Source organism: Trachurus japonicus, chromosome 12 (assembly GCF_045865225.1).
Source record: "Trachurus japonicus isolate A0001 chromosome 12, Traja_1.0".
In the NCBI taxonomy this organism is placed as follows: Eukaryota; Metazoa; Chordata; class Actinopteri; order Carangiformes; family Carangidae; genus Trachurus; species Trachurus japonicus.
The window spans coordinates 4,374,145-4,387,808 of NC_140918.1; the positions used below are offsets into that span (position 1 = coordinate 4,374,145).

The 13,664-nt window shown below is 42.5% G+C and overlaps 1 protein-coding gene across 5 annotated transcripts in view; it reads left to right on the top strand.

Annotated features, from left to right (window-relative positions):
• The window catches only part of xpo7 (exportin 7), a 42,090-nt gene extending 33,004 nt beyond the window's left edge, over positions 1-9,086 (top strand). For all 5 annotated transcript variants that reach the window (XM_085792648.1, XM_085792646.1, XM_085792647.1 and 2 more), the window contains 10 exons: positions 593-699; positions 843-931; positions 1,959-2,066; positions 2,212-2,294; positions 3,077-3,291; positions 4,884-5,022; positions 5,127-5,284; positions 6,463-6,561; positions 6,673-6,800; positions 8,393-9,086. In XM_085792648.1, the coding sequence (XP_085648774.1) occupies positions 593-699; positions 843-931; positions 1,959-2,066; positions 2,212-2,294; positions 3,077-3,291; positions 4,884-5,022; positions 5,127-5,284; positions 6,463-6,561; positions 6,673-6,800; positions 8,393-8,486 (1,220 nt within the window). In that variant the 3' untranslated portion in view covers positions 8,487-9,086. The remainder of the gene's footprint in view (positions 1-592; positions 700-842; positions 932-1,958; positions 2,067-2,211; positions 2,295-3,076; positions 3,292-4,883; positions 5,023-5,126; positions 5,285-6,462; positions 6,562-6,672; positions 6,801-8,392) is intronic.
• The last annotated feature ends 4,578 nt before the right edge of the window (positions 9,087-13,664 follow it).

The window sequence follows — 13,664 nt, forward strand, 5'->3', positions numbered from 1 at the left end:
GTCGTATAAACGGTGAAACTTTTCGCCGACTTCGTTGTAAACAGATGCACATGGCGGTAACCAAAACAGCGGAAAAGCGAGCGGACTTGCATAGTTCCACAAATCTTCCGTGTACTGTCTTCCTGTGTAAATATCTCATGTTACAACATAAAAACCTGTGGCTTATATTCAAGTGCGGCCTATATATGTACAAAATCTATTTTCTTTTAAAATTCAGGTGGTGCGGCTTATATTCAGGTGCGTTCAATAGTCCGGAAATTACGGTAGATCATATCACATGTTAAAACAGTTAAACCTCAATAAAAGACTCATTCAGAAAGAGGAAAAGTCTCCATGTAAACCCACCTACTGATTAATTTTTCCACTTTAAGTAACTTTTAATAAGTTGTGAAAGTTTGGGACCAGCATCAGGTTGTTTCAGTTATTGATAATGAACAGTTATTAATGGAAGGTATTCAAACAAAGCAGATAAAAAAAACTGCAGCTCATATAAAACTAAAAACCATGAGACGATTCAATGACATCACTACACCTGCTGATCTGAGGTCTGATACACACTGTTGTGTTTATTTATTTGTCTGTTTGTGTACAGGAGAGGACGAGGACCAGTTTGAACAGTTCATGTTGCCTCTGACGGCCGCGTTTGAAGCCGTCGCTCAGATGCTGAGCACAAACACCTTCAACGAGCAGGAGGCCAAGGTCTCACACACACATTTTTATTATTTATTTCAGTTTACTAAATTAGTTTTTCACTGCTAGTTTTAGTTTAAGTTTAAGTTTACTATACTAACCCAGGTTCTCTGACCTTCCTCCTTTTCTTCTTCCCGTGTTGTTTCCTACAGAGAACTCTGGTGGGTTTGGTTCGAGACCTTCGTGGCATCGCGTTCGCCTTCAACGCCAAGACGAGCTTCATGATGCTGTTTGACTGGATGTATCCTCTGATCTCTGAGCCGCCGTGACCTGGCTCCACACGAGATTAATGTCTATTTGTGCATAGTCCCTGTTTTAAAGGGATAGTTCAACATTTTGGCAAACTGGCCCATTGCCATAATAAATCCCTATAGTCATAGCAGTAGGTTCGTTACCTTTAATTGTCGGTGCAAGCTATTTTTAGAACGGCGGAGCAGAGCCACAAGCTGCTCAGAGCTACGCTACGGAGGCTCATGAGATTTCTTGGTTTCCCTCATCAAACTCATCAAATACACAATCCAACAACTCCACAACGCTCTGGTGGACAAGTTGTGACCTGCACATTCACCACGCTATGAGATAATAACACAACGTTACCACACAGAGTTGTTTTAGAGGTAAACTCAGAGACTGCTTGATGAAAAACTGTCCCTGAAGGCAACGTGCATCAGCGGTTTTGCATGAATTTACCTTTAAAGCAGAAGTAAGCGATCCGGTGGTTTTGTCTAACTTCTTGTCAGCCGATGGAGTTAGCAGTCCCCGCCCTCGTCCCTACGTCACCACATTCACGCGCATCCCTTGGCTGCACACACAGAGAGGACTGCCCCTTTATGCCGTTCTCTCTTCTCATTGGATAAAGGTTGTAGGATACAAGGAAAGTTTTCTCCTCGGCTTACAGCAGAGCAGAGTGACTGACAGACCCGTGTTTCAGACCAAACACTCTATAGAAGTGATTGCTGTCGGAAGATAGAACTATTTAAGACTTATATTAACACAAACATTCCGCTTACTTCTGCTTTAAAACAACTCCATTCAAAAAACAAATCCCATGAGACTCCGTAGCGTAGCTCTGAGCAGCTCACGCCTCTGCTCCGCCGTTCTAAAAACAGCTTGCAGCAACAATTAAAGGCAACGAACCTACTGCTATGACTATAGGGATTATGGCAATGGGCCAATTTGCCAAAATGTTGAACTATCCCTTTAAATAAATCAATACTCTGTCGACCTCTCTCTCTCTTCCTCGCTGTCGTCCTTACCTCTGACCTCAGATACCCGGCCTACATGCCCATCCTGCAGCGCGCCATCGAGCTGTGGTACCACGACCCAGCATGCACCACGCCCGTCCTCAAGCTGATGGCCGAGCTCGTTCACAACAGGTGACACAGCGCCGCCGCCGTGCTGCGTCCGCCGTGCTGCGTTCACAGGCAGCTGGGAGAAAAAAAAAAAAAAAAACAGGAGATTTGAGACTCTGTCCTAAAATCTGATGATGATGATTTGGTTTTTTGTTTTATTTTCCTGCAGATCTCAGCGGCTACAGTTCGACGTGTCGTCACCGAACGGCATCCTGCTGTTCAGAGAAACCAGCAAGATGATCACCACCTACGGTAAAATCATCACCGCCAAAACAAAAGTCCCTGACACAGTTAAAGAAACAAAACGAAACAAGATGACGCAAATAATCATAAATAAAAGAGAGAACATTTATAATTTCCTGATTTTTAAACCTCACAGATGATGATGATGATGTCATTTCCTGATCAGTATTTAATCAATAACAGGTAGATAGATAGGTAGATAGGTAGATAGGTAGATAGGTAGATAGGTAGGTAGGTAGGTAGATGTACTTTATTAATCCTGAGGGAAATTCAAACACTGATCTGTTTTTATGTTTAAATTAAATTAATAAAATCACATTATTTTAAATATGAATATAATTATTTCTATAATCAGCAAGACATCAGGCATCACATTTAGCTCATTAACATAATTTATTTCATCCTCTTTCTTTTCAGAATAAAAGTTTCATGTTGAAGATTGTTTTTAATTTCATTAAATTAGACAACGATTATTAATTTTAATGTCAATATTTATTGAGTTGACTTTAAATGTGTTGAGTCGTTGTTTTTGTTTTAATATTTTCACTCAGTTGTCAATAAATATTTATTAGTTGACGACGTGATTTAAACTTCATCAGTGTGATCATCAGTAAACTCTGGATTAAATATGTTTTAGTTCAGTCGCCACAGGCTCTGACGACACTTTCTAAACCAGATAATTGGTCTAAAACAGTATTGATTTATTGGTTAATTGATTGATTGATTGATTGGTTGATTGGTTGGTTGGTTGGTTGATTGATTGATTGCTTGATTGGTTTTGTGGCCGACAGGGAACCGCATCCTGACGCTGGGCGAGGTGCCGAAGGACCAGGTGTACGGCGTGAAGCTGAAGGGCGTCAGCGTCTGCTTCGCCATGCTGAAGGCCGTGCTCAGCGGCAACTACGTCAACTTCGGCGTCTTCCGTCTCTACGGCGACGACGCCCTGGACAACGCCCTGCAGACCTTCATCAAACTGCTGCTCTCCATCCCACACAGCGACTTACTGGTAAGAGAGAGTCGGCGCGTGTGTGTGTTTGTCCTACGGCCCCTGAAGGCAACACAACATTTATCACGTTTAACATTCGTGCAGAAAAAAACGCAAATGCTCAATAAAATGCTCCTGTGACACTTCATTGTGCTTTATTGAATATATTTTCAACTACAAATGAGCCTACAACTTATATATTGCAATCAATTTCTAATTTTGTGACTCCGCATTTCTTTTGTACATTTTTTATTTTTCATGGTAGGTCTTAAATCTCATCCATAATGGTCTTAAAAAGGTCTTAAATTTGAGCTGGTGAAACAGAGACCCTGGTGTAGTTTGTCATCAATAATAATATGAATTCCCATGCCTACATGTTTTGCTGAACCTCTGTTGTTGCATAACAGAATTCAATTTCTCAATGACGACAGACAGACAGTTCCTTTTCTTTTGTTTTTTTTTAACTTGTTTTCACACACAGACACAAAACATGAATGACAAACATTTGTAGATTTAGCCACGCCCCCAGCAGGCATTCAGCCCATTGATAACTGCTGGGACCGTAGTAAAGGTGCGCTTTCACTGTCACAGGAATTATTACAGCGTTTCATTTTCGTGGTGTCTGCGCATCTGTTTTTTTTCCCCCTCACTAGTTCTTGTTTTCATATATATGGACCGAGGACAAGAGAAACCATAGAGATTAAAAACACAAGCACACACAACATTAGCTTGTTCTTTGTTTTGAGAAAACTTTTTGGGAGAAAAAAAGCCATGGCTTCCAGAATTATTTATAAAAAAGCGATGCAAAGACGAAATGTAGTTCGCCGTCTGCGTTTATATGAGCGGTTTGTTTACTATGGTCACTTCCGCCCCTCCTACACACCGCGCTGATTCGCCAGCACACAGCCAATCAGAGTATCCGATGCCTCTAATCCTCCAACGACCTACGCTCCCAGACTGTGCATGTCAAATCAGGCCCGACGGCTTCCGTGCGTTCCCGACGGAGCTGAACACACCGAACAAACACGTATCCGAAGTCTGTTCCAACGTTTTGAACTGAAAACAGGCTGTGGGCGTGGCCTCACACCCTGTCCTGACATACAGCGATGCGACAGCGACGCGAGCGAGGAAAAGTAATTAGAATGCGTACTTTTCAATCAGCCTGTCCTGACGCCGCGAGCAATATCGCTCCGTCCAGCGATGTCGCTCAACCCTGACAAAATCGCTCGCTCTGTCTCTACCTGGACGATATTTCGCCCCTAAACACTTCTTATTGGTTGAAAAGTACACGCTGCTTTCTATTGACAAGCAAGTTACCAGGGAGAGGAGAATATGAGAGGAATAAAATAAAAAAAACACTCCAAGATGTGAAAAACGGCAACCAGGAAATGCCAGGAATCTCAAAATAGCACCGCAAGATTGTGTACGTCCCTTGATAATTTGATTGGTTTGGATTCTGAACCAATAGAACATAATCGCGACAAAATCGTCACGCTGCATATCAGGACACCTTCGCGTGAGTTTTCGTTTTCGCACGCTTGCTATATGTCAGGACGTGGTGTCAGCAGCTGTTTCCAGGTGTGACCTCTGACCTCTGCCCCCTCCCCCTGCAGGACTACCCGAAGCTCAGCCAGTCCTTCTACTCTCTGCTGGAGGTGCTGACTCAGGACCACATGAACTTCATCGCCAGCCTGGAGCCGCACGTGGTCATGTACATCCTGTCGTCCATATCAGAGGGACTCACCGCGCTCGGTAACACACACACACACACCAAACACACACACACAGATCAGAGAGCGCGCTCGTCACTGCAGCTGCTTCATATGTATAAGTATATATCTGTGTGTGTGTTTCAGACACGATGGTGTGCACGGGCTGCTGCTCCAGTCTGGACCACATCGTCACCTACCTGTTCAAGCAGCTCTCCCGCTCCACCAAGAAACGGCCCACTCCCATGGCGACGGACGACCGCTTCCTGCACATCATGCAGCAGCACCCGGAGATGATCCAGCAGGTGAGAGGAGGATGATGAGGATGATGTTTAATTATCCTGATGCATGTTTCCTGGTCACTGAAGGCAGCACTCAGATGATAAAAAAAAAACTGAATTGTGGCCTCAATCCGTCTGTAAATGGACGACTGAAGTTCATGTCGGTCCGACTCAGACCAAACTTCTCCATATCCGACTAAAACTCCCAGATGATGCAACTGTAAACCGGTTTTCTTCTGCATATAAATGTCTTAATCTGACTGAAACTGGACGATACATATTGTGCACATGTTCCACAACAGTGGAGACGGCGCAAAGTGAAGCAGAGTAACCGGCTTGAAACTGACCAAGAAAGAAATAGAAATGCATCAGCATCGCCTATGCAGTGCATTTCACACAGTGCAACCAGTGAGAAAATGTTTTTTATTTTGGCAAAAAGAAAAGGGAGCCGACCCGAGCCAAGTTATTTGTTTATATTTTCAGCCCGTACTGGCGCCTCCGGTCGGGAACTGTAGTAGGTGTTTATATCCAGTTATTTACTAAGTGGCTGCCCCCAAGAAGTCATTACTCGACCTAAATGTCATGGTTGATTGTTCGCAGAGGGGGAAAAAAAACATTTGAAGCCGTGTCTTGTCAAAATTACCTTATAATCCTTATAACTCAACTGTGTAGAAAGGCTAGAGGGCTCTCAAAAAAATATACTTTAAAAAAAAGAAAGGCTCGAGGGCTTTTAATTTAAAGGGACAGATACAGGAAGTTGTGACACTCGCTGTCTTTTTTTTTTTTTTTTTACCTGGCAGGTCCCTGCGATATCGCGGTTGTGAGACAGTTAACTATTAATCAAGTTCACAAGCTGTGTGACTATGGCGGGCCGCGATTTAGCCTCATTAATTAATGGGAAACATTGTATCATCTATCTGTCTGTGACAATTAGTCGACTAATGGTCCTAAATGACCAAGAAACTCTTCGGTCGGGGGCAGTCCTACAGAAATGTCAACTGGACAGGATTCGTATTAACCTGCTGAAACGACGATATCGCCGCTTAGTGTTAAGGAGGAGGCCACGTTTCCGTCAATTATTCGCTTTTCCCTGTTGCGTGTAAACTGGGACAAGGACAGAACTCAGAGGAGACGCTCAATGCGAGTTATGTGAATGAGCATGTGAACGCAGCATTGACTCTGTTGTGTGTGTGTCTCTGCAGATGTTGTCTACAGTTCTCAACATCATCATCTTCGAGGACTGTAGGAACCAGTGGTCCATGTCCCGGCCTCTGTTAGGCCTCATCCTGCTCAACGAGAAGGTGAATACACACACACACACACACCTGCATCCTCTCAGACCCCATTCTCTGTATGTGTTTGTAATAACCTGTGTTGTGTTGTGTGTGTGTGTGTGTGTGTGTGTTGTGTAGTATTTTGCTGACCTAAGGAACAGCATCGTCAACAGTCAGCCTCCTGAGAAGCAGCAGGCCATGCACTTATGTTTTGAGAACTTGATGGAGGGAATAGAGAGAAATCTACTAACGAAGAACCGGGACAGGTGAGTCACAAGACCTTCTGACAAAACGGTAGCTCCTATCAGAAGAAGAAGCAGACCGAAGGCGTCGTAAGGACGTCCTGAACGATTTGATATGACTTCGGTGTTTCTACAGTAAATATTTTGGAAACACTTGCGAGTTAAAAACAGGGGTCTCTTCTGCTTCTCTCAGAAAATGTTTTGCATTGGAGTCAATGAGAAGCAGGGAGAGACATGACCACACTCTGAGACTCACAGTTTAAATTCTGTAAGTCTCTCTGTTTTGTTGAACACATTGTTAGAGAGACGACAAGTTTATCTACAACTTTGGAAAAAATCATGTGTGTAGAGTGTAAATTGTGGCTCTGAGCAGCGTGGAAAGAGAAAAGTTTCAGACAACTTCTCCCTAGCTGATGATGTCATCCACTCTATCCCGAACATTCCGCGCAATACACACCCATTATAATCTCAACATTTCTCCTAAAATGAACATGGTCATTGAACAGGGATTGATCAAAAACTATAATACCTATCAAAACGTGGATTAACACACCAATAGGTGAGACTTGTGTCTACATTTTACAGTTTAAATGGAGTCTCTAGGTGAAAGTACGCCGGAGCAGTAGCTGTTTGAAAAAGTGCAATAATTTGTTCATTTTTTGAGCTCCTCCCTTTCATTCTCTATGGGAAATTTTTCGTATTCAGTAGAGAAAAGTAAAAGCACACGGATCCCGATTGAGCTGCATGTTTTGATACATAATTTGCCTGGGTCCTCTCAACAGCATGACGAGTTACGAATTGAAAATTGACACGGAAGATGAAAAATAAGAAGGAGAAGAAATCCACACAATAAAAACAGTGCCTCAGAGTGTTTGACCTGTGGCCCTAATAAACAACTGTACATATATACAAATATGCAGTTGTGCTCATAAGTTTACATACCTTGGCAGAATTTGTGAAATACTGGCTACATTTCAGAAAATATAATTGATAATGCAACAAAACTTTTTTTATTCAGAGTTAGTGGCTGGGCGAAGCCGTTTATTATCACACAACTGTGTTTGATCTTTTTGAATCCTAATGACAAGCGCAACCACCAAAATGGCCCTGATCAAAAGTTTACATACCCTCATAATATACCCTGATAATATACACACAGATTGACACAGACTGGTTTAAATGGCTACTCAGGGGAACTGTCCACGCCTGGAACTTGACTGCTTGTAATTAGTGTCTGTGTATAAATAGTCAATGAGATTCTGGGCTCTTGAGAGACACCTGCACATTTCATCCATTGCTGCACTGACTTTGCTGGAGTCTGAGCTGTGGGGAAAGCAAAATAACTGTCAGAAGTCATGAGGGAGAAGGTTGTTCAACTTTATAAAACAGAAAAAAGGAGATAAAAAGATATCCAAAGACTTGAGAAAGCCTATCAGCGGAGTTCAAGCTCTCATAAAAGTGGAAATTGAGGGGTTCTTTTGATACCAAGCCACGGTCTAGTACCATCAAACATTTGTAATAAACAAAGCTTCTCATGTTCAAGCTGCTCGTTCATGCTGAACCCTGCTGATGTAACCTGTGTGTGTGTCTGTGTGTGTGTGTGTGTGTTTGTGCAGGTTCACCCAGAACTTGTCGGTGTTCAGGAGGGAAGTCAACGACAGCATGAAGAACTCCACGTACGGCGTCAACAGCAACGACATGATGAGCTGACATTCCACACAGCAGAGTCTTACCGCGCCGCAGACAGAGCTCACCCCCCCTCACCGCCCTTCCTCCTCCTCCTCCTCCTCCTCCTCCTCCAACAGCAACACCACCACCACGGCCTCCCCCCTCCTCCTCCTCCCCCCTTCCTCTTCCTCCTCTTCCTCCCTCTCCCCCCCGGGCCCGGATGCCTGGGGATCATCACCTCTTCGTCCTCTCCTTCGTCCTCCTCCTCCTCCTTACCCCTCCCGATCGATTCATTCGGGAATCGTTGGTTAACTTCAGCGACTAAGCCCCGCCCCCTCGCCCTCACACTCGCCTCCCCCTCCTCCCTCCTCCCTCCTCCCTCCTTCCTCCGCCTCCTTTTTGATATAAGCATATATAAATATATACAGATCTATTTTAAAAGCCAGTCTGCGTTGGTCTGACTCACCTGGCTGTCCTAACAGAGGGAGGGGGAGGGAAGGGAAGGGAGGGAGGGGGGGGGTCGCATGTCTAAGCACTCTGATCACTCACAGAGGAGGAGGAGGAGGGGTGAGGAAGAGGAGGAGGAGGAGGAAGAGGAGGAATGCTGGTAAACGTAGTAATCTGCTTCTGCCTGCCTTGTATAGAAACACACAGAAAAAACCAAGTGTACATTTCTTTTCGTAACATTTTGAACAATGTTTATAATAATAATAATGACGATGATGATGATGATGACGATGATGATGAAGATGACGATGACGATGATGATGATGATGATGATGATGGAATTTAAAAACCACAGAAGAAAAAACAAAACAAAAAAACACAAAACAACCAGAAAAACAACACAAAAAACTACAAAAAACGACAAAACAAAAACCGTGTGATTGAGCTTTTTACAGTGTAGTGAGTTAGTGCAGCTGTTTGTCTGAGGAGAAGGGGGGAGGAGAGGGGGAGGGAGGGGGGAGGAAGAGGAGGGGGAGATGGGGGGAGGAGAAGGGGAGGGGGAGGGGGGGTCACACACCGACAGACAGGACGGACGGACGGACGGAGAGAGTCAGAGCAGCCATGTTGTACATTTTTTTTCTTTCTTCCTCAGTCTCTGGTTGAAGTGATGTAAATAGCCACGTTACCCCCGGCAACAGGTCGGCGCCTTAAAGGGACAGTTTCTGCTGTTTGTTGTCGTTGCTGTTGCTGTTGATCCACTGACTGAGTCCGACAGGAAGTACGTAGATCAAAGATCAAAACTTTATTTAAACAGAAACACATGACGGAAAAATAAATACATGAATAAATACATAAATAAATAATAAAACAGACGAGTCGTTTCAGACCGGAGCTGAGTCATCAATCAGAAGGAAACCGATCGGCAGCTTTGATTATTGATCAGTTGTCGTCGTTGTGGTTTTCTGGCCCTTGAATTGAATCGATCAAACTGATGTTGATCATCTGTTTTTATCATTTTCAAACTCCAGTTTAAACCAGAAAATGGAGTTTTAATGTTTAAGATAATCAATAACTAAACAATCATCAAATTGATCAATGAATCAACTGATTGTTTCTGCTCTCTATTTGATCAACAGTCAAATTAATAAAATAAAATGAGTCACTGAGTGAAAAAATAACAAAAATCAGTTGATTATCAGAAGAATTCCAGATTAATTGATAATCGATTGATTGATTGATTAATTAATTGACTAATTATTTCAGATCAACTTGTAATGACTTGTGTTTTTTTGTTTAATATCAGATCATGATCAGAAACTCTTCCACACTTTTACTTCATCAATTCAATTTTAAAGTTTCCAGTGAATGTCACTAATCAATCGATTAGTCAATTAATCAATCAACACAAATGATCAATTAACTAATTATCTCATGTGAGAGAAACGTTAAATTCTCTCAAATGTTTTGATTCAGTTTTAATTTTTCCGAGAGGCTGAAAACAACAAACGACGACATCTCATGTTTGATTATTGATTGATCAGAAGCTGCAGCTCCGGTTTGAAATGATTCACCTGAAGTTTTTTTTTTTTTTTTTATTAAACGTCCGGAACGTCGTTCGTTCACTTCCTGTCCCGGCGTCAAACGTCTGAGGTCAGAGGTCACGGCGGCTTCAGTATGAGTTGGGGAAAATGATGTTATTTTCCTTTTTTTTTTTTTTGTAACACACGTCTGGTCCGGCTCGAGTCCGGCTCGGCTCCGGCCTCCTCCTGTAAATCAAAGCGTCGTCATGGCGACCTGAAGCCTGGCGTCTTCACCTTCACACACTCTCCTGTTCCACCATGTTGTTTACACTCTGGATTCCTTGGACCAGGTTTTTGGGACTGTGCCCCCCCCCGGCCCCCCACCTCCACAGCCCCCCCCCCCCTCTCCCTTCTTAAAGGGATAGTAGCATATTTTTTTAAAGTGGGGTTGTATGACCTACAAATAGCCCCTAAGTACTTTAATTGCAGTAGAAGACTCTCTGCACTCCTCCCGTTAGCAACGCCAGCCCATAATAGCCCTGCCCAGAGATTTACAACATACAGTGTTGTGAACAGACCCAAAGAAACGGCCTATTTTCGCGGCCTAAAAGAGGTTTTACATGAAAAAAAATACACAGTTCCATTATTCGCTATAATATAATTTTTTCCAGCCCCTCAAAGTGCAGGAAAAACACAGTTTTTATTTGGACCTAACCAACTCACGTATCCCTCCGCCCAGGGTTAGTGCCCACCGATCAGCAGTTGGTTAGGTCCAAATAAAAACTGTGTTTTTCCTGCACTTTGAGGGGCTGGAAAAAATTATATTATAGCGAACAATGGAACTGTGTATTTTTTTTTTTTCAGGTAAAACCTCTTTTAGGCCGCGAAAATAGGCCGTTTCTTTGGGTCCGTTCACAACAATGTATGTTGTAAATCTCTGGGCAGGGCTATTATGGGCTGGCGTTGCTAACGGGAGGAGTGCAGAGAGTCTTCTACTGCAATTAAAGTAATTAGGGGCTATTTGTAGATCATACAACCCCACTTTAAAAAAATGCTACTATCCCTTTAAGGTCCTGCAGTGGAGTCCTTTTGGTGTGTGTGTGTTGTGTGCGTGTGTTGCGTGTGAGTGTGTGTGTGTGTGAAGTGGCTCTCTGTTGCCTGGTGTGTGTGTGTGTGTGTGTGTGTTGGCGTCTCATGGTGCTCGTGATGGAGCTCAAACAGCCAAGGTCTGTGCCACAGGACAACGGAGATGAAGGATTCAGCTCTGAAGACGAAGAACAAGAAGAGGAAGATGAAGATGATGAAGAGTCACCTTGAGCCGTGGGCGGAGTCAGAACAGTGTACAAAGAGAAGGGGGCGGGGTTATGGTCGGGGTGGGCGGAGTCTATTAGCAACTTGTGTTACTCTCTGATGTTGCTGCTAACTGTTTGTGACAACTAGCTCATCTCTAACATGTCAGCACTCATGGATGTTCATTGAGTTCCTAATGTTTTGGTTTGTGTCCCTGATGTGAATGTGTTGGGTCCATAGAGTGAGTAGCTGTTTGAGTTGTTTGGATGTCTGCTACATATAGTGTAAGCATTGTGACTGCAAATAAACCTCATTGATTTTTACCTGCGCCGCCTCCAGCGTCCTCCCTCATCACCGGCTTCACAAGGTTTTAATTAAAATGTTAAAGGTATAATAATGTGTAAAATATAAATAACGTTGCTTCCACCTCTGAGGCGAACTATGGTTGTGTAAATTTAATTAATCCAAGCGTTTGGATATTATTCTTGAAAAAAAGTGTTTCTAATGAAAGAATAAGAAAGATAAGCTGTGATTTATTCGCTGCTACCTCCGAGAAATGTCAGACTATTCCTTTAAATGTGAATTCAAATGGTCAATGTAGTCCTCAAAATTGAATGAACATATTTACATATATTAAAGGTATAATATGTAGGAATTCCCCCCATCTAGCGGTGCAGTTGCATATCTGAACGTATTCTTGATGTTGCATTCAGGTGAAATCAGGCAGACTTCAGACAGACAACAGATGCTGCATGTAACAGGATAAACAAGTGGACGGACCGCCGTGACGATATGTTGTCATGGTGATGTGGTATTGTTTTACCGTCTTTCTCTGGTGGAGTAAAATGACATCCGGTTGGTTTGCCGACGGCCGTCTGCCTGACTGCACCTGAATGCAACACCAGTGCCTCCGTCCTTCCTCACACTACACAGTGGTGACAGTTTTAACAGGCTGAGCCCACAGCTCCGCTCAGTTTCCATGGTTACCTACGGTCACGATGCAACATGGCCGCCTCGGTTCGGTGCGTCGCCCTCTTACGTATTTGTAACGACTTGTAACAACTCATTCTAAGGAACCAGAAAGCTTTCATTTGTATGCAGCTGTGATTCCACTTCAGTGAAATACGGATTTATGAAAGACAGATTTGATTTTTGCTAATAAAAAGCCAAATAAGTTACATACTGGGGCTTTAAAATAATACGTTTTCCAGGTTAATTAATATGAGGAATTAAAAAAACAAGATATGAAAATGTTTCTGTAGAATCTTGATCATAATTATCTGATATTTCAACAACTAATCAGTTAATAATTGATGATCAAACTGGAGCCAAGTCATCAATCAGAAGGAACAGTTGTTTTCTGTCCCTTGAACGTCTTCATGTTTTGACAAAAACTAATCAATCCAACCGATGTTGATAAGCTGTTTTTCATTAGTTTTATACTAAATCTTTTGAATTTAAGGTTTTTACAGTTGAATTTAATCAAGTTTATGTTTAACAAAGCGGAGTTTAATATTTATGATTATTTACATTTTACAATAAGTGAGTAAACTTGCCCTTATTACAGAGGTTTTTGTCCTTCTTGGTACATCAGGACACATTTGACCTGCTTCCTCTAAACAAAAAGGTAAAAACAACAGGACTCTATCATCTAACTGTGTTTTTCAGGTAAAATATATTTCTGTTTGTTTATATTAGTAATATAATAGTATAATTAGTATCATATAAATGATTTTCATTAGAGTTCAGGTCACATTCTTTTTAAAAATCTGGTAAAACTAATTGAAATGTATTGTTTATAATAATTTGTTGATAAGGTGACAGCGGATGGATGCTTTTAGAATGAAAAGGATTCAAGAAAACTTTATGTACACCTGTGTCTGTTCACAAAGGTTCCTGCTGCTATGGAGAAAATCTTAACAACATGAGAAACATTTCTCTGTGATCGACTCTGAGTCACGCC